The sequence below is a fragment of the Bubalus kerabau genome, chromosome 6 (assembly GCF_029407905.1).
Source record: "Bubalus kerabau isolate K-KA32 ecotype Philippines breed swamp buffalo chromosome 6, PCC_UOA_SB_1v2, whole genome shotgun sequence".
Classification (NCBI taxonomy): Eukaryota; Metazoa; Chordata; class Mammalia; order Artiodactyla; family Bovidae; genus Bubalus; species Bubalus kerabau.
Genome location: NC_073629.1, coordinates 51,647,749 through 51,675,336, shown reverse-complemented (window position 1 = coordinate 51,675,336; position 27,588 = coordinate 51,647,749). Strand labels below are relative to the sequence as shown.

The window sequence follows — 27,588 nt, the reverse complement described above, 5'->3', positions numbered from 1 at the left end:
GAATCTGACTGCTAAAGCAGGACACATGGGTTCAATCCCCAGGTCGGGAAGATCCCTTGTAGAAGGAAATGGCGATCCCCTTCAGTATTCTTGCCTGGAGAACTCCATGGACAGAGGAGTATGGTGGGCTACAATCCACGGGGTCGCAAAAGAGTCAAACACGATTTAACCACTAAATAACAACAACAATGGAAATACAAAATACCACAAAACTTTATATACAAAGATGGAAACTATAAGCATTATTTTTTAATGATGAAAACAACCGAAATATCCCAAAATCGAGGAATATTAGCTTTAAACAACTCACTCTATTCTTTTCAGCTTATTCATTTTATGAAATAACCCAAATACAATAATGTTTTTAGTTGGGATAATCCATTGATCCTACCAAGTTTTCACTGTCTCTCATTCCCTAATATCCTTTCTTCCCAAAGTTCAATTTCCAATCACTGCAGACTCTCCCCTGCTTTTATTTCCCCTATCCCTTCTCTCCTTTAGTAGTCAGCATTGCCTGGGAAACCACCACTCTGGATCAAAACACACTAACAATTCTGAGCCTCACCCAGTAAATACAATCAAAGAAAAATAAAACCAAGAAGTTTATTTCAATTAACAATCACTAAATTCAGCTGGATTCAATGCATCCTAGCAATAATAATGTGTCCTTAGTCCACTCTTTCTCCCACCCTCTTAGATCACTATTTCATACTTTCCCCTCTTCAAACAGCAACCCTTCACACCCTACTGTCACTCTCAGATGATAATCTTATTTCTGAGCTCATGAAAAAATTAAAATAGAACTATAGAAACAATTAAAAACAATCAAAATAGAATTTCACTACATCCCACAACCACATCTGACACCTTACCTACTTTTTTGCCCAATATTTTTATATTTTCTCTCCTTTCTGTGGACTAATTATCTACATAGTATCTTACACTGAAGTGACTAAATAGATTCAAGGGATTAGATCTGATAGAGTGCCTGTAGAACTATGGATGGAGGTTCATGACATTGTACAGGAGACAGGGATCAAGACCATCCCCAAGAAAAAGAAAGGCAAACTGGTTGTCTGAGGAGGCCTTATAAGTAGCTGTGAAAAGAAGAGAGGTGAAAGGTAAAGGAGAAAAGAAAAGATATACACACTTGAATGCAGAGTTCCAAAGAATAGCAAGGAGAGATAAGAAAGCCTTCCTCAGTGATCAGTGCAAAGAAATAGAGGAAAACAACAGAATGGGAAAGACGAGAGATCTTTTCAAGAAAATTAGAGATACCAAGGCAACATTTCATGCAAAGATGGGCTCGATAAAGGACAGAAACGGCATGGACCTAACAGAAGCAGAAGATATAAAGAACAGGTGGCAAGAATACACAGAACTATACAAAAATGATCTTCACGACCCAGATAATCACGATGGTGTGATCACTCACCTAGAGCCAGACATCCTGGAATGTGAAGTCAAGTGGGCCTTAGAAAGCATCACTACGAACAAAGCTAGTGGAGGTGATGGATTCTAGTTGAGCTATTTCAAATCCTAAAAGATGATACTGTGAAAGTGCTGCACTCAATATGCCAGCAAAATTGGAAAACTCAGCAGTTGGCACAGGACTGGAAAAGGTCAGCTTTCATTCCAAGCCCTAAGAAAGGCAATGCCAAAGAATGCTCAAACTACCGCACAATTGCACTCATCTCACACACTAGCAAAATAATGCTCAAAATTCTCCACGCCAGGCTTCAACAGTACATGAACCGTGAACTTCCGGATGTTCAAGCTGGATTTAGAAAAGGCAGAGGAACCAGAGACCAAACTGCCAACATCTGTTGGATCCCTGAAAAAGCAAGAGAGTTCCAGAAAAACATCTACTACTGCTTTATTGACCATGCCACTAAGCCTTTGACTGCGTGGATCACAACAAACTGTGGGAGATTCTTCAAGAGACTGGAATATCAGACCACCTGACCTGCCTCCTGAGAAATCTGTATGCAGGTCAAGAGACAACAGTTAGAACCAGACATAGAACAACAGACTGGTTCCAAATTGGGAAGGGAGTACGTCAAGGCTGTATTTTGTCACCCTGTTTATTTAACTTACATGCAGAGTGCATCATGAGAAATGCCAGGCTGGATGAAGCACAAGCTGGAATCAAGATTGCTGGGAGAAATATCAATAACCTCAGATATGCAGATGACACCACCCTTAGGGCAGAAAGTGAAGAACTAAGGAGCCTCTTTATGAAAGTGAAAGAGGAGAGTTCACTAAGATTATGGCACTGGTCCCATCACTTCATGGCAAACAGATGAGGAAACAATGTAAACAGTGACAGACTTTATATTGGGGGCTCCAAAATCACTGTAGATGGTGACTGCAGCCATGAAATTAAAAGACGCTTGCTCCTTGGAAGAAAAGCTATGACCAACCTAGACAGCATGTTAGAAAGCAGAGACATTACTTTGCCAATAAAGGTCCATCTAGTCAAAGCTATGGTTTTTCCATTAGTCATGTATGGGTCAGAGAAGGCAATGGCACCCCACTCCAGTACTCTTGCCTGGAAAATCCTATGGATGGAGGAGCCTGATAGGCTGCAGACCATGGGGTCGCATAGAGTTGGATACAATTGAAGTGACAGCAGCAGCAGTATGTATGGATGTGAGAGTTGGACTGTAAAGAAAGCTGAGCACCGAAGAATTGATGCTTTTGAACTGTGGTGTTGGAGAAGACTCTTGAGAGTCCCTTGGACTGCAAGGAGATCCAACCAGTCCATCCTAAAGGAGATCAATCCTAAGTATTCATTGGGAAGGCCTGATGCTGAAGCTGAAACTCCAGCACTTTGGCCACCTGATGCAAAGAACTGACTCATTGGAAAAGACCCTGATGCTGGGAAAGATTGAGGGCAGGAAGAGAAGGGGACGACAGAAGATGAGATGGTTGGATGGCATCACCAACTCAATGGACATGAGTTTGAGTAGGCTCCAGGAGTTGGTGATGGACAGGGAAGTCTCGCGTGCTGCAGTCCATGGGGTCGCAAAGAGTCAGACGCAACTAAGCGACTGAACTGAACTGATCTACACAGTAGACCAGGGTGAGTCTTCCACCTCGGTTCTAAACCTCATAATCCTGCTCATTCCAGCAATTATCCTGACAATCATACATCATGAATGTTTCCTATTTAATTATTCCATCTTAACAAAAAAGGAAGGAAAAACAAATTAAAAATCTCTTCAAAATCACTACCCTAAGCATACTGTTCCACTTCTTTCTTCCTTATAGCAAATTCCCTGAAAAATACTTATACTCTCTAACTCCAATTTTTTCTAGTTCATTCTAGTCAAGCTTTAGTTTCCAACACTTTTACTAATCTATTTCCATGTTGATAAACTCAATCATTATCTTGTTATCCTCATCACACAAAATCTTTCTTTAGCATTTGACACAGTAAATGACTCTCGGTGAAACACTTTTTTTTTTGTCTCTCTACTTCTAGGTGTTACATTTCCCTGTTGTTATGCTTTACTGATTAGTTCTTGGTCTTCCTAGCTTTTAAATGTTGACATGCTCTCAGGCTTAATTCTTGAATTCTTCTATCTACATCCATTCCCCAGTTAATCTCATCCACTCTCATGGCTTTTAATACTAATATGATCTTGTCAATAACTGTCAGATTTGTATTTCCAGCCTGTGCTCTCTTAACTCCAACTTCAAATATTTTGAGGAGCTACCTGAACAGCTCCTAGGTATCTCATACTTAATAGAGCCAAAACTGGAGCTCTTGATATTCCTTCTGTATACTTTCCTGTTGCAGGCACTGGGAACTGCATTCTCCTAATTGCTCAGGACAAAGTCCTTGATTCCTGTCCCTCTGACACCTCCACATCAGTTATACCATCCAATCATTAACACCTCAGTCCAAGCCACCACCTCCTCTTGCCTGCATTACTTCAACAGCTTTCTACTTATTTCTCTTGATTCTGTGCCTACCCTCTGCAATATACTCTCATGACAGCAACCAGAAGACATACTGAAAACTTAAGTCATACCTTGTCCTTCTCTACTGAAAACTCTGACAGCTCGCCTGAGGAAAAGCTCAAGTCTTCATGTGTTCAGCAACTCCCTATATTATTGTAACGTGCAGCATCTTATGTCTTATTACTTCCTTCATTTTCATGCTGTTCCATCACTATTCCTCATCAGCACTCTCCTGACCAGACTCAGCTCTCCTTATAATATCTAGATCTCTCACTTCCTTCGGGTCTTTATTCAAAGGAAACGTGGTCAATTACTCTAAATTTTTAATCCAGACACCATCAGTTTATTTGACCTTCCCTAAGACTTTTTCCCCTCTGTTTAACACTTATCACCATCTAAAATACTGTACATTTTACCTACTGTATATTTTCCACACTAGAAAACAAGCATCACGAGGGAAGGAATTGGTCTGTTTCATAAACACATCTCAAATGCCTAGAACAGTGTTTGGGCATGCAGTAGGCATTGTAGATATCTGTTAAATGAATGATTTCTTCAATAAATTATGCTCTTGTTTCCCCACTGGACTTTATTAAGTAGCTATTCATTTTTTTTTTTTGACAGTGTTCATTTATTTTTTAACTTTACAATATTGTATTGGTTTTGCCATAGCTATTCATTTTTTAATGAAAAACTTGTAAAGCAACAGAAAAATTGGCATACAAGTCCTTTTTAGATAACAATACATTAAAGTTTCTCTTGGCAAGCAGCACAATGTATACACTTAAGAACATGTATGAATCCACACTAACCCAAATCAGAATTCTAACCCTTGACAATCTTCTATCAATATGTCCTTGCGTGCTTAGTCACTCAGTCATGTCCAACTCTTTGAGACCCCATGTACTGTAGCCTGCCAGGCTCCTCTGTTCATGGGTTTCTCCAGGCAAGAACACTGGAGAGGGCTGCCATTTCCTTCTCCAGGCAGTTGTTCCAACCCAGGGATCAAACTCAAGTCTCTTGCATGGCATATGGATTCTTTACCGTCTAAGCCACCAGGGAAGCCCTCTGTCAATATAACCACTAGCATATTATTTGAGCTTCCTGAACCTTGGTTTCTTCACAGAAAGATGAACAACCGTTTCAAAAGGTTACCGAAGATTAAAAGGAGATAATGTATATAAATTATCCTTTATATTTTAAGTGTTGAATAAATGTGTGAATACTAGTACTTTATATTGATTGTTTAATATAATTCCTGAATGACTTGAGTAACACTTGTCATGTTTGTATTATTTATGTCAGGCAGTGAAAACAGATGTTCTATATATGTATAAAAATATTTTTATATATATGCTCTAGTTTTCAGCATATCTGGAATATCTCATAATTTTTGAAGTAAAAAATATCCAAATCTGACTAATAACCAGTCAGAATTTCTAACTCCTCTTCACAGGACTTAAATCTCTATGCCCCAAAGCACAAATTTAAACATAAATTCATATGTTTATCTTAAATAGAGCAGGGGATAAAGGCTCTTCTTTTTTAAAGATCTGTGGTTTACCCCCAAATAAGCTAGAATTTTAGTATTTCTTACCTCCTCCCCCTCAGGTAGAACATCAAGAGACTGGAAGAAAATACTGACAAAGGTGTTTCAACAAAAAATTTCACACGGTAAAATGTCTAACATTCACCATATGAAATCGTTATTAACAAAATCTTCCTATAACACTTTCAGAGAAAGAATGGAAAATACTTGAAAGTCACCTTCTTGATCAAGAAGCTGACAGACAGAATTCTTAGCATAAGTTATTGACCTGAAGGTCAAACCTTAAACACATGTCACAACATCAAAGAATAATCTTTTACTTCTATATCAAAATATCATCATAACTTCTTTATCCATCCATCTGCTGATAGACATCAAAGTTGCTTCCATGTCCTGGCTATTGTAAACAGTGCTGCAATGAACACTGGGGTACATGTGTGCTTATGAATTATGGTTTTCTCAGAGTATATGCCTAGATGTGGGATTGCTGGGTAATATGGTGGTTTCATTCCTAGTTTTTTAAGGAACCTCTATGCTGTCCATAGTGGCTATATCAATTTACGTTCCCATCAATGGTGCAAGAGGGTTTCCTTTACTCCACATCCTCTTCAGCATTTACTGTTTGCAAATTTTTTGATGATGGTGCTTCTGACCAGTGTGGGATGATACCTCATTGTAGTTTTTATTTGCATTTCTCTAACAATGAGCCATGCTGAGCATCTTTTCATGTGTTTGTTGGCCATTTATATGTTTTCTTTGAAATGTCTGTTTAGGTCTGCAGCCCATTTTTTGACTGGATTTTTTTGCTTTTCAAATATTGAGCTGCAACGAGTTGCTTGTGTATTTTGGAGATTAACATTTACAATAGCCAGGATATAGAAGCAACCTCTGGGTCCACTGGCAGATGAATGGATAAAAAAAGTTGTAGTACATATATACAATGGAATATTACTTGGCCATAAAAAGGAACGAATTTGAGTCAGTTGAACTGATGTGGATGAACCTAGAGCCTTTTATACAGAGTGAGGTACGTCAGAAAGAGAAAAACAAATATCATATATTAACACATATATATGGCATCTAGAAGTATGGTACTGATGAACCTAGTTACAGGGCAACAATGGTGACACAGACAGAGAGAACAGACTTCTGGACCAGCGGGGGAAGGAGAGGGTGGGACCAATTCAAAGAGTAGCACTGAAACATATACATTACCGTGTGTAAAACAGATAGCTAGTGGGAAGCTTCTGTATAACACGAGGGAGCTCAACCAAGTGCTCTATAACAACTTAGAGGGAAAGGATGGGGTGGGGGGAGGTTCACCAGGGAGGAAACATATGCTTACTTATGGCTGACTCATGTTGCTGTACAGCAGAAATCAATACAACATTGTAAAACAATTATCCTCCAATTTAAAATAAACAAAAAAAATATAATATCTACAAACTGCAATAAAATGGGGAAAAAAATCACATAATTATGATCATACTATTTGTGAAAAGCACAATACAAAATTATCTCCCAAAGGCTTTTAAGAACCAAAGCAAGAAAGTACTAGTTTAACAGAATTAATTCTCTTGTAAAAGGGACCTTGTGGGAGGGGAAGGGAATGTGAATAAGGAAGTGGTATTACTCACTGATGAGAAAGGCTCCAAGAATACATGGCTAATTAACTGTAAATAATGTGGTCTTCTGATTATGACTGAGAATAATTGCCAGATCCAACTTAAAAATCACACATGTGCAAACCAAGTTTAAAAAGTACAGTTACACAAAAATTGTTTTGGCTTTGTCCTTTAAGGGGCAGGAGGAATGAGGAAAGGAAAGAAAATGGTACAAGAGTAAAAAAGAACTAAGTGGAAACAAGATTTTATAAAAGGAACTATCTTTGAAATCAGCATACTTTGTTTACCCAATGCATTCCACTAACTTTTTAAACGTTTTTTCCCCAGATTCTTCTCTATAAACAACTTTATAAGCCATCTGTTTTTGCCTAAAACATGTTTTAAAGTATTTTGTGAGGTATGTCAGCTATTACTTTACCCAAAAATAAAAATTTGAAAAAAAACCTGCAAATACAGGCTCAAGTCTGCTAGATCTTTTTGAAAAGGCCTTTTGATATTCCTACATATGTGACTTAATCTTTGAAAAAAAACTTCAAGAGCAAGGATTGTTCATAGAACTGAGGTTTGTTTTTTTTTTTTTTTTTTTTGCAACAACAAAGCATGATGAAATGAACAGGATGGTTTCCCCATCCTCAGATTCTTGATTTGCAGTTCCGAATAACCCATGGTCTCGCCCCAGTCATCAGGATGACGTACTTTTTACTTTCAGGAGGTTGAAGTGGAGGGTATGATTTAATATTACTCTTACTCATGGAACCTAAAAGAAAAGCAAATAGTAGAGCAGCAGTTGGATGACAGACCTTTTTTTTTTTTTTTTAAAAAAAAAAAGAGGAAAAAAATCCACAGGGATCTTTTCTTTCTCTCTCTTCCTCTCTCTGAAAAATCTAGAAGTATCTATTTCCAACAGGTAGTGAGTAGGTGATAGAAATGGAAATAAAAGAGAAACAGAGTTGATGAGGGAAGAAATTGTGTTTCAGGAGGCTTTTGAGCAGGATTATGGTAAGAAAGAGTAGCAATTTAGCAGAACTCACTCCCTAGTAAAAAGAGCCTGTAGGATGTGAGTAATGAAGTCTTATTTTTATAGCAAGGTTGAATTAGTACATGGCTAGTGAAACTGTAAATAAGATGGTCATCCAATGTCTTGTTAGGTCCAAGTTAAAAATCAGAGACATTCAAACATACAGTTGTGTTTTGTTTTTTAAAGTGGAGTCATTCAATAAATTCGTTTTTGTTTTTTCTTTTTCTTTTACAGGAGTTAGGGAGAAAATAAAAGGTAAGAAATTGGATCAGCCAGTCACTGAGTTCCTTCACTAACTCACACTTCTATTCATTATCCCCATCTTGAAATATCAGCATAAGAGCCAATTTAATTTTCCTTAACACACAGCTTACACAATGCTAAAGGATCCTCAGCAATTTCTAGCCTACAGGGATACAATTTTAAGATATACATGTGAACTTATATGTCCTTCAGATGGAAAACCTACCTGTTTCTCTGAACAGTAATTAAAATATAACCTTTGCTTAGAGATTGGAAGATTGAATTAGTCAAAGCTTTCTGCTTCTCTAAAGCAGCCAAAATTATTTCTAATGCAATAATCTCCTCTATTTGGTCTCCCTTATACTATACGGCTTGTAGTCTCAACATGTTATAGATTATCTTCTCTGTAACTTTTTAAAACATGCTTAAATGGAATGATAATTATTTTTTCCCCAAAGAAGTATTTTCTCCTGATGACCTGCCAATAAATTCAGAAAAAGGAAAAGCTGCTTTCTTCCATATTAGAATGAAAACCACTTCAGTCACATTATTTTTTGAAATGTCTGTTTTTAACTATAACCTAGTGGGATGGTAAATTTATCAATAAATAAATACAAACACCATCATTCAATCTGCAATATATCAACACATGTCAACATTACCTAACATATATTGCCAAATAACTGACTTCAATCAAGTTATGTTCAGTACTTTTAAAAGTCCTAAGATACTTACTTTAATTTCAACTTGTTCTTCCATTTCTTTAGTTTTTATTGTAGTATATTCCTTCTCAAGCCTAAGAAAGAGGGGGAAAAAAAAAAGTTAAAGGTATGCTTTAATTCCAATCTAGCTATGGAAATTATAAAATTTAAAACCATATATTAACACAAAATACAATTTTACTATGTTCCCCTAACTTATGACTTGCAATATTTGAAATCAGAAAAATCATCTCAATAGTTGTATGCGTTTTCACACAAAAAAAATTACTTCAAAGACAAAAAAAAAAGAGGCTTTCATGGTGGTCCAGTGGCTACGATTCTAGGCTCCCACTGCAGGGGGCCGGGGCTCAATCCCTGGTCAAGGAACTAGATTCTATGTCCCACAACTAAGTTCAATTGCTGCAGCTATAAAAATCCCACATGCCACAACTAAAGATCCTGCATGCCACAACAAAGATCAACAACCCCGCATGTTACAACTAAGACCTGGTACAGCCAAATAAATAATAAAATAAGTATTTTAAAATAATAATAAAAATAAGAACCACAGAAAAGTAAACTTTAAAAAGCAAAATGCTACAAATATAAAGCACAAACCATAGAACTGAGCTTATAGATTCTATTCAGCCCTTTACTTACAAAAGAACCACCTACCCTTCCCCCTCAAATTGGAATACATTGATAAAATTCAATTGGATCTTAACTAAGCTTGACTAAGAAATCTGTAAGGGGAGAAAACGAACAACTCCTCCTACCAAAAAAATGCCAGTTAATAAATATGGAACGAATGAGGCAAATATAAAAATCACCATTAGAGCTCTACAATAAATAACTGCCATAGGCAAGAAAAATGGATGCTAAAATCAGTGGGTAGAAGTTTAGACACAATCTCCGAGTATCTCTCCCAAAACATTTAGTAATTACAACAGAAAAAAATAGAAAATTTATAGTATAGGATCTTAGCAGACAACATCTGAGCCAAATGATCAAGGTTAACATCACTAGTAATGCAAATGACATCACACACTCCGTGTTAAGACGTACTGAGAAAGGCACCTCACCTCTGTGGTATACTACCCAGTAACGCATATCCTCAATCTAATCAAGAGGAATCATTAAACCCCAACTGAAGGACATTCTAAATAAATTACATTTGACCAGCTCGATCAGAAGTGTCAAGGTCAGAAAACACAAGAAAAGATTAAGGAACTGTCACAGACTGTAAGACAGTAAGAAATGACAAACAAATGCAAGGTACTATATTTGCAACTCTACTATTAACGCATAAAATTATCTTAAAAAATGACTGGCCATCCAAAAATTAGTACTACCAAGTTTTTTTTTTTTTTAATCTTGTTCTCAATCAAAAATGTTAATAACAAGTTTAACCCTCCAAATAATAACCACGCTCCACATAACTTACAGCTGCTTTCAAACATCAAGTTTGCACTTGCACTTGCACTTTGCACTTGCACACAGAGAATGTCGTGAAGCTATCACTACCACCATGTCCACAGCTTTTTTCATCTTAAAAAATGAAACTCTATACCTATGAAAGAATAACATTCCACTGCCCCCTCTTACCAGGTCTTGACAACTGTTTTATGCTCTATGTATGTGAGTCTGACAACACTAAGTATCTCACAGAAATGGAATTATACAGCATTTGTCCCGTTGTGACTGGTTTATTTCACTCAGCATCATGTCCCCATAGTTTACCCATATTATACCATATATTGAGCATCTTTTTATGCGCCTATTGACCATTTATAGCTCTTTGGAGAAATGTCCGTTCAAATCCACTGTCCATTTTTAAATTCAGTTGTTTGGTTTTGGCTTTGAGTTGTAAGAGTTCTCCATATAGATATTAATATATCCATATATTAATATATTGATGTTAATATATCGATATATATTAATATATAGATAAGAGATATAGATAACAGTAAATAGATAATACATAGGTTAAGAATTCTCTATATAGATATTAATCTTTTATCAGATATATGATTTGCAATTGTTTTCTCCCATTTTGTGGATTGTCTTTTCTGTTGAGTGTCTTTCTTAGAATACACAAAAATTGTTTTGAACATATTTTATTTTTAAATTTTAAGAGTCTCTAATGGATAGAACTTTTTAAAATTTTTAAATTTTTTGCTCCAGTTTTACTGAGATATAACTGATCTAAGTGCTATAAGTTTAAGTGTACAGCATGATTTGACTTATATACATCATGAATGATTACCACGGTAAGTTTAGTGAACATGCATTACCTCATATAGATACAAAATTTTTAAAATAGAAAAAAATTTTTTTTTCCTTATGATGAGAACTCACAATTTACCCTTAAAAACTTTCATATATAATGTACAGCAGTGTTAACTATCTTCATATTATACATTATATCCCCAGCACTAAAACCTGGACATTTGTGCCTTTTGACTGCCTTCATCAACTTCCCTCTTCTGACCCCCATTCTCTAGTATTAACAAATCTGATCTCTTTTTCTATGAGCTTGATTCTGAAGTATAACTTACCTAAAACACTATGTTAGTTTCTGATACACAACACAGTGACCTGACATTTTTATACATTTCCAAGAGATCACCAGGAAAGACCCAATTGAATGGGTCATAGTTTTCCTATTTCTTTGTATGCCTTGATTTTTTTGTTGTTGAAAACTAGACATTTGAACCTAGTAATTTGGTAACTCTGTAAATCAGATTCTCCTCCTCCCCAGGGTTTGCTGTTCTTTTGTTACTGTTATTGTCTTTTTGACTGTTATAAGTTGTCTCTGGTGATGACCAACCTGAGATGTAAACTTAAGGTATTTTCAGGTCTTTTCTGAGATTCTCCCTTGGGCATGTGCAATCACGTTCTAATTTCCTCCATATATGGAGCTGTTTTTGAATGTCTTTAGTGTCTGGCTCCCAAAAGGGGAAAAAAAAACAAAAATGAAGGGGAGAAAAGGGCGATAGCCCTTTAAATCTCTTTAAATTTCTTAGCAGTCTTTTCAGCCAGAGGAAAGGGTACAACACCAGTGGGGAGAAGTACAAAATCAATGGAGAGATGTGCAACAATTTCTTTGCACCTATCTGATCACAAACAGCAATCAGCAATTATTTTCAACTCAAATAAGTATATGATAATACTTAACTCCATCATCTGCAGATGGTGATTGCAGCCATGAAATTAAAAGACGCTTACTCCTTGGAAGGAAAGTTATGACCAACCTAGATAGCATATTCAAAAGCAGAGACATTACTTTGCCAACAAAGGTCCGTCTAGTCAAGGCTATGGTTTTTCCAGTAGTCATGTATGGATGTGAGAGTTGGACTGTGAAGAAGAATTGATGCTTTTGAACTGTGGTGTTGGAGAAGACTCTTGAGAGTCCCTTGGACTGCAAGGAGATCCAACCAGTCCATTCTAAAGGAGATCAGTCCTGGGTGTTCTTTGGAAGGAATGATGCTAAAGCTGAAACTAGAGTACTTTGGCCACCTCATGTGAAGAGCTGACTCATTGGAAAAGACTCTGATGCTGGGAGGGATTGAGGGCAGGAGGAGAAGGGGACGACAGAGGATGAGATGGCTGGATGGCATCACCGACTCGATGGACGTGAGTTTGAGTAAACTCCGGGAGTTGGTGATGAACAGGGAGGCCTGGCATGCTGCAGTTCATGGAGTCGCAAGGAGTTGGACACGACTGAGCGACTGAACTGAACTGAACTGAACTCCATCATCACCATTTTAACTTTCAATTCTAATTGTAAGCAAGATAAGGCAGTACTGCCAAGCATCTGTAAGGTGGATGAAGTAAGAAGCTGTTCCATCTGATTTTTCTTGCTTTGTTCTCTCAGGGCACACTCCTTCTGGAGCAAAATTTTCTGAAATTGCCCCTCTGACTTGGTACCCCAGATATTTTTATATCCCAAAGTAATGTACCACAGTAAGAATTGGACTATGACAGCTTTGCCTTACTTTCATAAAGTACTAGAAGGCAGACTGTAAAAGGGAAGGTAGAAAGGAACACAAAGATACTGTAACGAAGAACAGACCTGACTCCACATTGGATCTACTCCTTTAGCTCTAACCTTTGTGCTTTGTTACCTGTGCTTAGTCATTCTGGCTCCAAACTGTTGTACAAAGATGTTGCCTAGATACATGAGCCTGAAATATAAATGAGAGCCCATTCTCAAGGTTCCGCCTCCCAGGCTTGATCATTAAAAGGACAGCACTTTTCTATTCATATGGAGATAAAAATATGTAAAATGAAGAAAATTTGTCTTGTTGGGGGGTTATAGGAACATTGTGACCGGATCTGTGGACTGCTGCAAAAACAAAGAATTTCGGCACCAAGACATTTGCAACAACCAGCTACCCTCACTCCCCTGTTAGCATTAAACAGGCCTAACTCCTAACTCTGGTAAGACTGTTCATTGGGACACCAGTCCTCCGTCTTCTTAGTCTGCTGGCTTTCCAAATAAAGTCACTCTTCCCTGACTCTTGATTTACTGGCCTGTCATGTGGCCAGTGACTAGTATATGCCTGAACTCAGTAAAAATACCTCAAACTCAGGAATATTATCATGAAGATAAAAGTTAGGAAAGAATATAAATGGAAACTGAAAATCTAGTCACTATGCTCTGAACATTTTCCTGGCCCCCAGCAGACTAGACTGTGTATACAGTTTAAAGACACGTAGGCTATGCATCTCTTACATGTCGAATTAGTAACCTGTTATATTGACAAAGACCCTGATGCTAGGAAAGATTGAAGGCAGGAGGAGATGGGGACGACAGAGGATGAGAGTCATGAGTTTGGATATGAATTTGAGCAAGCTCTGGGAGTTGGTGATGGACAGGGAAGCCTGGCATGCTGCAGTCCATAGGGTTGCAAAGAGTCAGACAGGACTGAGAGACTGAACTGAACTGAACTGAGACTATAATTGTAATGAGCTATTTACTTCCCTGCTCTGCCATCATCCTATGTACAGGAAGTTTGAACCTTTTTCAGAGTCAGGTCCAAGTCTAAGTTCATTATATTCTGAGAGTGGTACTTATTAGAAACAGATGAAACTCATCCTTTAATACTGATAAAACATTACTCTCCAGAATATGCATAATAAGCAGTAAGAAGTAGATATTGCAATGGAAAAGGAAGGCAAGTACCAACAAAAGATAAAAAAAAAGGAAAAAAACAGAAGCATATTTGTTATGGTGACCTGTGATCAGGGATCTTTGATGTTACTACGGTAAAAGATTACAACTTACTAAAGGATCAAATGATATAAAGTACTTTTAAATTAAGGTCAAGAGGCAGAAACTGAGATGGTTCCTAAGATTTTATCAATTATAGAACAGAACAGCTTTTTGGTCTAAAATGCCTCAAAATGATGTTGTGATGTGATTAGTTATTAGTAATTTCACAGGCAATTTATTAACAATACTAGTTGAACATGATAGATTATCTGTTTTCACAAATTAGAGTTAGCTAATTTTAATAACAAAATATTTACTCATATTCTAATATATTTTTGGAGTAGGAATCTCTATGGGAGTACATTCTACATGTTAATGCAATTTCATTGTGCAGCAGCAAAGATATTAAGAACAGTGAGGCTAGTACTGTTATCATTTTAAAGCATCTCGTACCACATTAACAAGTGTCAGAAATGCTAATTATGACCTCAGGTTAAGATTTATTTAACTTATGAAAGCTAGAAGAATAAGAGCTATTGTTCTTAACACTTTTATCATATTTCAGAAATCAAACTTTACGAGACAAGACTGCTTATCTTGAACTTTAATGAAATATATACAAAAGAAAGTTTCACTAGAAAGTAATTCCAGTTGAGCTATTTCAAATCCTGAAAGATGATGCTGTGAAAGTGCTGCACTCAATATGCCAGCACATTTGGAAAACTCAGCAGTGGCCACAGGACTGGAAAAGGTCAGTTTTCATTCCAATCCCAAAGAAAGGTAATGCCAAAGAATGCTCAAACTAACGCACAATTGCACTCATCTCACATACTAGTAAAGTAATGCTTAAAATTCTCCAAGTCAGGCTTCAGCAATACGTGGACCATGAACTTCCAGATGTTCAAGCTGGATTTAGAAAAGGCAGAGGAACCAGAGATCAAATTGCCAACATCCGCTGGATCATCAAAAAAGCAAGAGAGTTCCAGAAAAACATCTATTTCTGCTTTATTGACTATGCCAAAGCCTTTGACTGTGTGGATCACAATAAACTGTGGAAAATTCTGAAAGAGATGGGCATAGCAGACCACCTGACCTGCCTCTTGAGAAACCTGTATGCAAGTCAGGAAGCAACAGTTAGAACTGGACATGGAACAACAGACTGGTTCCAAATAGGAAACGGAGTAAGTCAAGGCTGTATATTGTCACCCTGCTTATTTAACTTCTATGCAGAGTACATCATGAGAAATGCTGGGCTGGAGGAAGCACAAGCTGGAATCAAGATTGCCAGGAGAAATATCAACAACCTCAGATATGCAGATGACACCACCATTTATGGCAGAAAGTGAAGAAGAACTAAAGAGCCTCTTGATGAAAGTGAAAGAGGAGAGTGAAAAAGTTTGCTTAAAGCTCAACATTCAGAAAACTAAGATCATGGCATCCGATCCCATCACTTCATGGCAAATAGATGGGGAAACAGTGTCAGACTATTTTTCTGGGCTCCAAAATCATTGCATACAGTGATTGCTGCCATGAAATTAAAAGACGCTTACTCCTTGGAAGAAAAGTTATGACCAACCTAGATAGCATATTCAAAAGCAGAGATATTACTTTACCAACAAAGGTCTGTCTAGTCAAGGCTATGGTTTTTCCAGTGGTCATGTATGGATGTGAGAGTTGAACTATAAAGAAAGCTGAGCGCTGAAGAATTGATGGTTTTGAACTGTGGTGTTGGAGAAGATTCTTGAGAGTCCCTTGGACTGCAAGGAGATCCAACCAGTCCATCCTAAAGGAGATCAGTCCTGGGTGTTCATTGGTAGGACTGATGTTGAAGCTGAAACTCCAATACTTTGGCCACCTGATGCGAAAAGCTGACTCACTGGAAAAGACCCTGATGCTGGGAAAGATTGAAGGCAGGAGGAGAAGGGGACGACAGAGGATGAGATGGTTGGATGGCATCACCAACTCGATGGACATGGGTTTGGGTGGACAGGGAGGCCTGGTGTGCTGCGGTTCATGGGGTCACAAAGAGTTGGACATGACTGAGAGACTGAACTGAACTGAATACATAATAAAGAAAATTTTAACAATGCACACCTCATGACTATCTTGTTGGTTATGCTAATCTTGAACTTAAGTGACAGACTGGGATCAACTGAGAGGAAAAGAATGTTAGGGACAACACCATAAAAGCAGTTCCTAAAACAAGAACACACTCACATATATACACTTAACAGGTTCCTAATTCTAGTCATTGTGGAATGGGAAAGGAGTTTTAAAAGTGCAATCAAAAAGAAAAAAACAGTAATACACAATAGTCCTATGCACCATCAGAGCACTATGAAATTCCAATATTAAATTTATGTCATATTAAAACTAATACCACCAAATAAAACATTAGTTCTATAAAATGATGAGGAAAGTTGTACTCACTACTAGAATGTTTTGCTGCTTCTATTTAATCTCCTAAAATGCACTGACAAACCCTATAACTAAAAAAACAAAATATAAAATACTTAACTTACTTTTTCATTTTTTTAGAGTTATACTTGACTTGGTAAGCTGCCTGGATTAATTTGTCTGGACCACCATCAAACTGATGTGGAATGACCTTCTGAAAGTGCTAAGATACAACAGAAGAAAAACGTAAGAATTACTTAGTGCCATTTATTACTCATTAATAAATAGTTAAATCTAAAGACATTTAAGAAATCTGGACCTGGCTTACCTGTAACATCCCTTCCATGTCGAGTTGCATCAGTTCTGCCTGATTCATCTGAAGAAGCGCTAATCCTACCCGAAACACTATTTCTAAACCCTGAAGAATCAAATTATAAAGTCAAATTTATCTTACTCTTTCACAACAACTAATCACTCAAAAGAATACTAAGGTAAATACTTAGGTACCTAGACTAGAGGAGAGCACACATTTTCTGTAAAGAGTTGGAAAACAAATGTTTTAGGCTTTAGGAGCCCTACCTATAAGTGTCACAAATAATCAACCCAGGAATTGCCGCTGAAAAGCAGACACAGACATCACATCAACAAACAGTCATGGCTATGTTCCAAGAAACTTTATTTACAGAAAGGACAGATTTGGCAGGCAAACCAGGACAGATCAGTACATGATTCATAGTTTCCTGGCTCCAGACTGGCTCCAGACTAACCGAATTTAGCTATGTTATATAAATTGATCTTCCCAAGATGTAATTAATAACAATTAATAACATTCTTTGGTGCTATCACTGATCACCTATCCTTACCTTCTCAGTCAAAATATAGAAGACAAAGGATCACCACTACATGTTAGTGACAATTAAGAGGACTACCTGCAAGGTGTTCATGGGATAGAAGAAAATTATACTCACTTCTTCCTCTTTGGGTAACAGATGCATTGCAACAATAGTAACTGTAAAGGAAATTTTAACCCTCACTAATTCTCACTAAATCAAAAAGGAGGTAATTCAGGTCTGATTAAGAGTATGGGTTCCTGATTTTGACTGCCTGTGTTTGAATCTTGGTTACTATACCACTTACGTGTTATGTGTTCATACACAAGCTACTTAATCTTTCTCTAAGTATCAGCTTCTTCACCTGTCATCCATCAAAAGAGAAGATGAACAGTACTCATATGGATGTTATAGGATTAAATGAGATTATCCATGCAAGCAGTTTAGCCTGGAACACATGAGTCTCCTTTATTGTTCTCCTCATTGCCTAGCTCTCATTAACCCAATGATTCCTGTGCTCAGTCTGGTAAGTTGCCCACTAACTTACCTCAGACATAAAGATATCAAATATCCTTGTTGCAATTGGTAGTGGAAAAGTTGTAAGGAAGATAGTCAGAAACCATGATGATGCATACATTGAGGTATGAAAACTCTGAGACTGAAAATGCACAAAGAGCTCTGGAAGGTGCTCCTAAATAGAAGAAAGGAATTAATTAGCTAAAAACATTGTAAAATGGAGTATTTTAAGCCACACCATTGTACACATACTAAATTAGCCCTTACCAAACATAAACATAAAAATTCAGGAATCATATGAAAGAAATAAGAGGCAGAAATGGACACTTTAGATAGTTACTATTTGGAAAAGGAAGAAGGGAAAAAGGATGTGGAGTTGGATCTTAAAAAGTTGGAACTTTCTAATGATTTCTTAATAAGAAAAATTAAAATAAATAAGTAAAATTTTTATAATTTTCTTTACTTTTCTATAAACTATAATATTTTCAAAAAAATTATTTTAAAGGAAAGATGCTATGTTGAAATACTTTCAGGTGCTATATACCCAATTGCCTATCCTAAGCTCCCTTCTCATCCGAAATACAGATACTTCAGCAACTCTAGTAATTCAAAACATAAATGACACATTAACTGAAAATAAACCAAGGGAGTTTAAGGTTGATAAAAATAAGCTTACCAGTTAAAAGACAAATAAGAATCATCAAGACCTACTTTGCCTTTCTCTTTAAAATGCAAAAACATTTGGTATATCCCTTTCTTCTCATCACACATAGAAAACGCAGAGGATTTTAAAATTCCTGTGTGTAAGGCTGCCAGGGAAATGGAGACTTTTCTCAGGAAAATGGCTCTTATGCCAGCTGAATCCTTAAACTATATTCTTAAATTTTGCTTACATAATTGAAATTTAAGTAAATGGAGAATATTTATACCATTAGATCACAGGGAAAAATAGCAAATCTACTTATATAAATACAAAAACTAAATCCAGAAAGGTGAAATACTTTAAAGGTATTTTTTACTTGGTTTTGATTCCTCTCTTTCTCTTCTCTTCACCCTCAGTCAATAAGACTATGAATCTTAAATTAGCAATATAAAAGGATAGAAACAGTAATTTTTTTTTAAGATTACAGGCTAGCAGAAAAAGTGAGATGAAAGGCAGTAAAGAAAGGTAGGGGAAAGGCAGGGGAGAGGACTGAAAGAGATGAGAGACCATCTCAAAGGAAATGAATTAATACCAGCATCCAAATGTCATGGGCTTCTTGTAGGAGAGCATAACCTACATAAAATAATGTCATCAACACAGAATAATAAATAAACTCATGCACCTAGGTTATGATATACTTGGCACAAATGTTTAAGATTTGAACATAAAAACTGTAGTAAAGTTCTAGATGATCTACCTGGGACAGCACCTAACTGGGAAGTAAAGTCTAAATTGTGGGTTAACAGACCAACAAATAATCATGTAATCAAAACAGTGATTTTTTTTTTCAGTTGCTTTAATGCTTTTAACATTATATTTGCTTAGTTGTCACTCAAACCAAGATGACAAAAAATGTAAGGGCAGTATGTTTTTGGTTAACACCACACTTTTACCTGTATCATGCATTCAAACTGGTACATACAAAGGCCTAATTCTGCCATACTTGGTTTAAAAAGTTCACGAAGTCTATAATCTTGCATTAATTTAACAAATACACAGAAAGCTTCTTCTTCTGGCATCTATATTAGGAGAAAAAAAAAAGCAACACATATTAATGTTCTTTGATAAATAAGCTAAATACATTTAAACTAAGTACTCATCCAACTATAACCACTGTTTTGAGTGCCAAGTGATGTAATATTAAGAGCAATGGACTAGGAATCAGAAGATTCTAATTTCCCATTCTATCACCATCATTGAGAAATTAGACAAATCTTACAACTGAGACCAGCTGCCTCACTTGCCTAACTCATGAATTTAATCAACAAATATTCATTTAAAGCCAGATACTTCTCTCTCTCTCTCTCATATACCAGTGAACAAAATAAACAGTCTACTTTCAGGGAGTTTGAACCTTCCAGTAAGGGGAGATAAGACAGTACATGGTGGTTTAGTCCCCAGTGACCCACCCCTGTAGCCTGACAGGCTCCTCTGTCTATGGGATTCTCCAGGCAATATATGGAATAATCAATTAATACATGTCAGATGGTGCAAAGTGCTATGAAAATAAGACAAAGTAAAGCAACAGGGAATCCTGAGGAGATACATTCTATTTATTTATAGGTAGGTCAGAGAACATCTCTTGATAAGGTAACATTTGAGCAGAATACTGAAAGTAAGGGAACAACTGAGGGAAGAACAGTGCTGAGAGAATACAAATGTCTTGAAATGGAATCACGAGTGGCATGCTCAAGGAACAATAAACACGGGACTACTAAATTAGGAGTGATGTTACAAATGAAGGTATGGTTATAGAGGAGAAATACAACAAACCAAATCATAGGATTTTAGAAGCCACTGTAAGGATTTGAACTTTTATCTTAAGTGAGATGGGAGGCTTTTCAAGGGTTCTGAGCAGAAATAATAGTGTATAAGTGTTAAAAGAACTAGTAAAATAAGTTTTCCCAAAAAATCTGTAATTAGAGTTTTAAAGGTTTCAATTTCATATTTTGTGTGTAACTCACTAGATAACTACATCAACTAAGATACTGAATATAAAAGCTCTGTAGAGTTACACAGATATTAAATTTAGACACATAACATACAAATTACTGTGTGGTCTTTTTTTTTTTTTTGTCATGCAGAGATCTGAGTTCTCCAAACAGGGGTGGAACCCGTGCCCTAGGAGCATACAGTCCTAACCACTGGACTGCCAGGGAATTTCTTGTGTATTAAGATAAAATTTTCTAATGTTCATTCACTCACATTATACCAGTGTGTTTCAAAAGAGGAAACCTCAAAAGGTCTCTAAGCACTTTTCTTATTGAAGACTACATTTATTAACAATACATTTTTCCTGGCCTCAACACAGGGAATGAACAGGAGCCAAGAACTATTCTTAGCAAAACTCATACTTCCTTCCTTCCTCCCAACACATATCTTCATTAATCCTATCAAGCTTTATTGCCTCACTGATTTTTATGTCAGTCACTACAAGAAGCCCAATATCCTAGAATGCTCATCCCATGTGGTTCCGGGGCTACCATAATCTACCCCATTTCTAACATGCCGTAAACCCTTTACACAGCACTTTCTGGAACTAATAACCTGCCATCAGTAAAATATCCTGTCTATACCCTCAATCTCTTCACCAAATGTTCTTTCACTGTCTTTCTCTAAGTGAAACCTGATTCCCCCCGCTAAGGATACTTCAAAACCGAAATCTGGCTGTCTCCTGAGGAGGCTGTTTTCTCTCCCCCAGCACTGGAAGAGGGCAGGGGTAGAGACGCACATGTCCCTCCTTGGACCTCAATGCCTCATTGCCACTAACTGCCCCTTCTCTCTGATACACATTTTCTCTATGACACTGAGTTAATAAGAATCATGTCTTTTGCAAAGGTCTAGTGGGGACACTATCTACCCAATTTTAAAGCAGTACTAAGCTGTACACAAAACATATACCCAGTACTCTTAACTATTTTAACACCATGTACTAAATAAGCTAACTTGCAAAAAATTTTATCAGACTCTGAGTTATATTTCTAAGCTAATATGTGGGAGGCAAAGTAGCATTAGGGTATAAAGAGAATCACTTTAGAAACAGACAGGACAGCTTTTGAATCTGTTTGCCGACATCTTCTAGCTTCTAGTCCTGAGCTGTTAAGTGGTTACTGTTATGGTAGTATTTTAGCTGCCACTGACAATAACAGTCGAGTAAATCAATCACTGAAAGAAAATGACACTACCAGCACCTGCAGCGTCTTGAAGAAAAGTATGATGACCCCCTTTAGGAGTCCTAGAGAGCTAGGTCAGATATTGTGAGACTCATATCTCAAGCAGGGAAAAAACTGCTCTTCTATGTGCAAAAGAAATAAAAGGTTATTTTGAAGCGATGTAAAAGGAACAGAATTGTGACAAAAATCAATAAATTGGTAACAGGGATGTTTGAGTTCAATAGTGAAAGGTCTACTAATAGTAACCAATTACAAATTAGGAATATCACAACTTTGGAGAACAGATATATCTCAACATTAATAAATCTAGTTTTAGGGTTTTTTGTTTTTTAAAATAAACCAAATGTCACCTAGAAATGGGAAAATATCTTGCAACAATAACTGAGGGCAGTTATAAAACAAAGTAAAAATCAGTCAAATAAGCCAAGGTCTCTGTTTTTGCTACTGAGAAAAGAAGTGTGTATATTCCTATTCTTGACAGATACAGAGCTTTGAGGCTTAGGTAGAATTGTCATGAAATTGAAGCAAAGGCATGGGAAACACTTTTTTTGGTGGGACCCATAATTCTCCTGTCGATGGTTGTGGTCCTCATCGTCAACAAAAAAGTCCGAAATGCATTACCTGGGTGCAGTCTCAAAAATGACAGAATGATCTCTCGTTTTCAGGGCAAACCATTCAGTATCCCAGTAATCCAAGTCTATGCCCCAGCTAGTAATGCTGAAAAAGCTGAAGATAAATGGTTCTATGATGACCTACAAGACCTTCTAGAACTAACACCCAAAAAAGATATCCTTTTCATTATAGGGGACTGGAATGCAAAATTAGGAAGTCAAGAAACACCTGGAGTAACAGGCAAGTTTGGCCTTGGAGCACAAAATGAACCAGGGCAAAGGCTAACAGAGTTTTGCCAAGAAAACACACTGATCATAGCAAACACCCTCTTCCAACAACACAAGAGAAGACTCTACACATGGACATCACCAGATGGTCAACACTGAAATCAGACTGATCACATTCTTTGCAGCCAAAGATGGAGAAGCTCTACACAGTCAGCAAAAAAAAGATGGGAGGCTGACTATGGCTCAGATCATGAACTTCTTAATGCCAAATTCAGACTTAAATTGAAGAAAGTAGGGAAAACCACTAGACCATTCAGGTATGACCTAAATCAAATCCCTTATGATTGTACAGTGCAAGTGAATAATAGATTCAAGGGATTAGATCTGATAGACAGAGTGCCTGATGAACTATGGACGGAGGTTCATGACATTGTACAGGAGACAGGAATCAAGACCATCTCCAAGAAAAAGCAATGCAAAAAGGTTGTCTGAGGAAGACTTACAGATAGTTGAGAAAAGAAGAGAAGCTAAAGGCAAAGGAGAAAAGGAAAGCTATACCCATCTGAATGTAGAGTTCCATAGAATAGCAAGGAAAGATAGGAAGTCTTCCTCAGTGATCGATGCAAAAAAAAAAAAATAGAGGAAAACAATAGAATGGGAAAGACTAGAAATCTCTTCAAGAAAATCAGAGATACCAAGAGAACATTTCATGCAAAGATGGGCACAATAAAGGAAAGAAATAGTAAGGACCTAACAGAAGCAGAAGATATTAAGAAGAGATGGCAAGAATACACAGAAGAACTGTACAAAAAAGATCTTCATGACCCAGATAATCACGATGGTGTGATCACTGACCTAGACCAGACATCCTGGAATGTGAAGTCAAGTGGGCCTTAGAAAGCATCACTACAAACAAAACTAGTGGAGGTGATGGAATTCCAGTTGAGCTATTCCAAATCCTGAAAGATGATGCTGTGAAAGTGCTGCACTCAATATGCCATCACATTTGGAAAACTCAGCAGTGGCCACAGGACTGGAAAAGGTCAGTTTTCATTCCAATCCCAAAGAAAGGCAATGCCAAAGAATGCTCAAACTACCGCACAATTATACTCATCTCACGTGCTAGTAACATAATGCTGAAAATTCTCCACTTCAGTCAGTATGAGAACCGAGAACTCCCAGATGTTCAAGCTGGATTTAGAAAAGGCAGAGGAACCAGAGATCAAATTGCCAACATCTGTTGGATTATAGAAAAAGCAAGAGAATTTCAGAAAAACATCAACTTCTGCTTCGCTGACTAAAGCCTTTGACCGTGTGGATCACAACAAACTGTGGAAAATTCTTCAAGGGATGGGAATATCAGACCACCTTATCTGCCTTCCAAGAAACCTGTATGCAGTTAAGAAGCAACAGTTAGAACCAGACATGGCACAACAGACTGGTTCAAAATTGGAAAAGGATATATACTGTCACCCTGCTTATTTAACTTATATGCAGAGCACATCATGCGAAATGCCAGGCTGGATGAAGCACAAGCTGAAATCAAGATCACCAGGAAAAATATCAACAACCTCAGATATGCAGATGCCATCACCCTTTTGCAGAAAGTGAAGAGGAACTAAAGAGCCTCTTGATGAAGGTGAAAGAGGAGAGTGAAAAAGCTGGCTTAAAACTCAACATTCCAAAAATGAAGATCGTGGCATCTGGTCCCATCACGTCATGGCAAATAGATAGGGAAACAGTGGAAACAGTGGCAGACTTTATTTTCTTGGGCTCCAAAATCACTGCATATGGTGACTGCAGCCATGAAATTAAAGATGCTTGCTCCTTGGAAGAAAAGTTATGACAAACAGCATATTAAAAAGCAGCAACATTACTTTGGCAACAAAGGTCCATCTAGTCGAAGCTATGGTTTTTCCAGTAGTCATGTATGGATGTGAGAGTTGGACTATAAAGAAAGCTGAGTGCCGAAGAATTGATGCTTTTGAACTATGGTGTTGGAGAAGACTCTTCAGAGTCCCCTTGGACTGCAAGGAGATCCAACCAGTCCATCCTAAAGGAAATCAGTCCTGAATATTCACTGGAAGGACTGATGCTAAAGCTGAAACTCCAATACTTTGGCCACCTGATGTGAAGAACTGACTCATTAGAAAAGACCCTGATGCTGGGAAAGATTGAAGGCAGGAGGAAGAAGGGGACAACAGAGCATGAGATGGTTGGATGGCATCACTGACTCAATGGACATGAGTTTGACCAAGCTCCAGAAGTTGCTGAAGGAAGCCTGGCATGCTGCAGACCATGTAGTCACAAAGAGTTCAACACTACTGAGTGACTGAACAACAGTAACAGTGGAGAAACACAGTTTCTGATTTCTACACTGCTCTTATCTACCAAGATATGTGACCTTGGGCAAGTCACTGAACTTTTATGCATGTCTACCATGTGTCAAACACCATGCTAGCCTATTACATATAATATCTTATATAACCCTCATAATGAATCTACAAGTAGAAGTAGTACCTAATTAAGGCTATGAAAAGGATGTTAAAATAATCTAGCCCAAGATTACAGAACTCAGTGTAGAACTGAGTTGCAAAAACAAGCCTATATGACTCAAAAGTTATCTCCAAGGTTTCTTTTCAAGTTATATTTCAATCTGAAACTTAATACAGACAGACTTTTTAAAAAATTTTCAATAACGCTGAATAGATAACACCACATGCTATTTCCTGTCAAAGCTATGTCCTGTCATTGACTTCCAAAAACACCCCACCTAATATAAGCTACTGCCAATGGAAACATGTTTATCCTTTAGGCAGTAGAAGTGACTGAGTACCTCTATTTTTGAGCCTGTAATAAGAGAGGTGTAACAAGCCCTCAGTTCTGTGACAAATAAAAGTACTGTAAAAACTTCCAAAGACATTGTATATCATAACTAAGATTTGTGTGTGCATGTAGCCTTGCCACACAGTATGGGGGATCTTAGTTCAATCAGGGATCAAACCCACCAGAGAAGTCCCATAAAGTAAGATTTCTATACAAACACTTTAATCAGTCCTCCTTAGCTGGGAAAAGACCATTCCTCATTAAATACAGACATATAAGATTCCAAGTGTAGATAAGACAAAATTTGATTTAGTGGTAGGATATTTACTATGTGTTATTTTCAACATGTTTAATATTTTAAATTGCAAACTAAACATTCTTATTTAGATTATGCTTAGAAGAAAAACACCCAAAATCCACTTACTAAAAACAAGGATGATTTTTAAATTCTCCAACTTTAATACTTATATAACTTACCTGCATAAGCAGCAATCCAACTATAAAAGCACTTCCTTGACAGTAACCAACCTCACGATCCACTAAAGAATATGCCTAAAAAGTAAAAAACACTGTTCAAAATACTTTATCATGATATAGCATACCTTCCTTCTCTAAAAGCCTAAAAATACTGAGAAGGTGGGTTAAAGACCATTTATTTTTTAGAGAAGCTCTTGCTTCCTTTGCTGTAGATGCTCTTACCCTATATGATTTACTACATAAAATTTTCTTTTGATGATTTACAAATTAGGAACTGTCAGCTCTTAAGGACAAGAAAATAAAGGAATTTGTACTCAGGGAAGCGGCAAAGCTTAAAAATCATTAAAAATATGTAGCTGATAGAGTAAAATTTGAGTAGGATGATGGTAAAGCATTGACAAAATTGATATGGTTTAACAAGAAATCATAATTTCACAGGGGTAGCTAAAAGGGAAAGGAATTATGCAAAGAGAAAAGACAATATTGGAAGAAAAAATTACAATGCCACAGACTTTCAAGGGTGAGGAGCTCTTAGTGATGCTGGCCATGGCAAACAGAAAATCTGCTCCCAGATTGTGAAACTCATAGAAGGTGAATTACTCATTTTCATGAAGGGTCTTCTCTATGGTATGTATAGTCATTTATAGGTTATTTGACTTCAACTAATACCAAGCAATGTAAGGAATTTTCCAAGAGTTCTCCAAATCAGACAGCAACCTAAACATCAGAATTAAAGTCAAAATTATGCTAAAATCAAATTGATTGCCGAAGCAACTGATTACTAGAATGAGTTCATACTTCATTATGAGAAATGTTTAATTTCAACATAAGAATTTATTTCATCCCCCCCCCAAAAAGAATAAATAGAACTTACCTTCATTACATTAAACAAAACTTCCTGTCCAAGGCTATCTTTTTCCTTAAAAAAATTGTGTTCAGGATAAGTTCTAGCAATGTCCCTTCGGATCAATTTTTCACAAGGTGAGGTCATTTTCAGGAGTTCTGAATACTGATCCTTAATTGGCATACTTTGTGCACTGCACAAAAGTTGCCAAACTATTGCTCTAAAATGATGGGGTATCCCTTTACGAACAAGTTCCTAAAAAATAAAAATAAAAATGTTTAAATGACTTATTTAGTCTTCCTACCTTGAAAGCCACGGGGATTGGAAGCTGGAGTGGAGCAGATGACTTTTTAAAAAAAAAATTTTTTTTTTTTTTTACTTTCCCAAATTTTAATTCACAAAGCTACTTTTATAATAAGACTGCTAAGTCACTTCAGTCGTGTCCGACTCTGTGCGACCCCAGAGACGGCAGCCACCAGGCTCCCCTGTCCCCGAGATTCTTCAGGCAAGAACACTGGAGTGGGTTGCCATTTCCTTCTCCAATGCATTAAAGTGAAAAGTGAAAATGAAGTCGCTCAGTTGTGTCCGACTCTTAGCGACCCCATGGACTGCAGCCCACCAGGCTCCTCCATCCACGGGATTTTCCAGGCAAGAGTACTG

At 37.1% G+C, this 27,588-nt stretch overlaps 1 protein-coding gene across 10 annotated transcripts in view; it reads right to left on the bottom strand.

The window, feature by feature from the left end:
- EVI5 (ecotropic viral integration site 5) overlaps nt 1-27,588 on the bottom strand; it is a 244,948-nt gene that overhangs the window by 126,350 nt on the left and 91,010 nt on the right. For all 10 annotated transcript variants that reach the window (XM_055585126.1, XM_055585128.1, XM_055585131.1 and 7 more), the window contains exons 4-10: nt 26,959-27,183; nt 26,085-26,159; nt 19,663-19,788; nt 18,098-18,241; nt 17,049-17,138; nt 16,846-16,943; nt 9,140-9,200 (exon numbers count right to left, since the gene is read on the bottom strand). In XM_055585126.1, the coding sequence (XP_055441101.1) occupies nt 9,140-9,200; nt 16,846-16,943; nt 17,049-17,138; nt 18,098-18,241; nt 19,663-19,788; nt 26,085-26,159; nt 26,959-27,183 (819 nt within the window). The remainder of the gene's footprint in view (nt 1-9,139; nt 9,201-16,845; nt 16,944-17,048; nt 17,139-18,097; nt 18,242-19,662; nt 19,789-26,084; nt 26,160-26,958; nt 27,184-27,588) is intronic.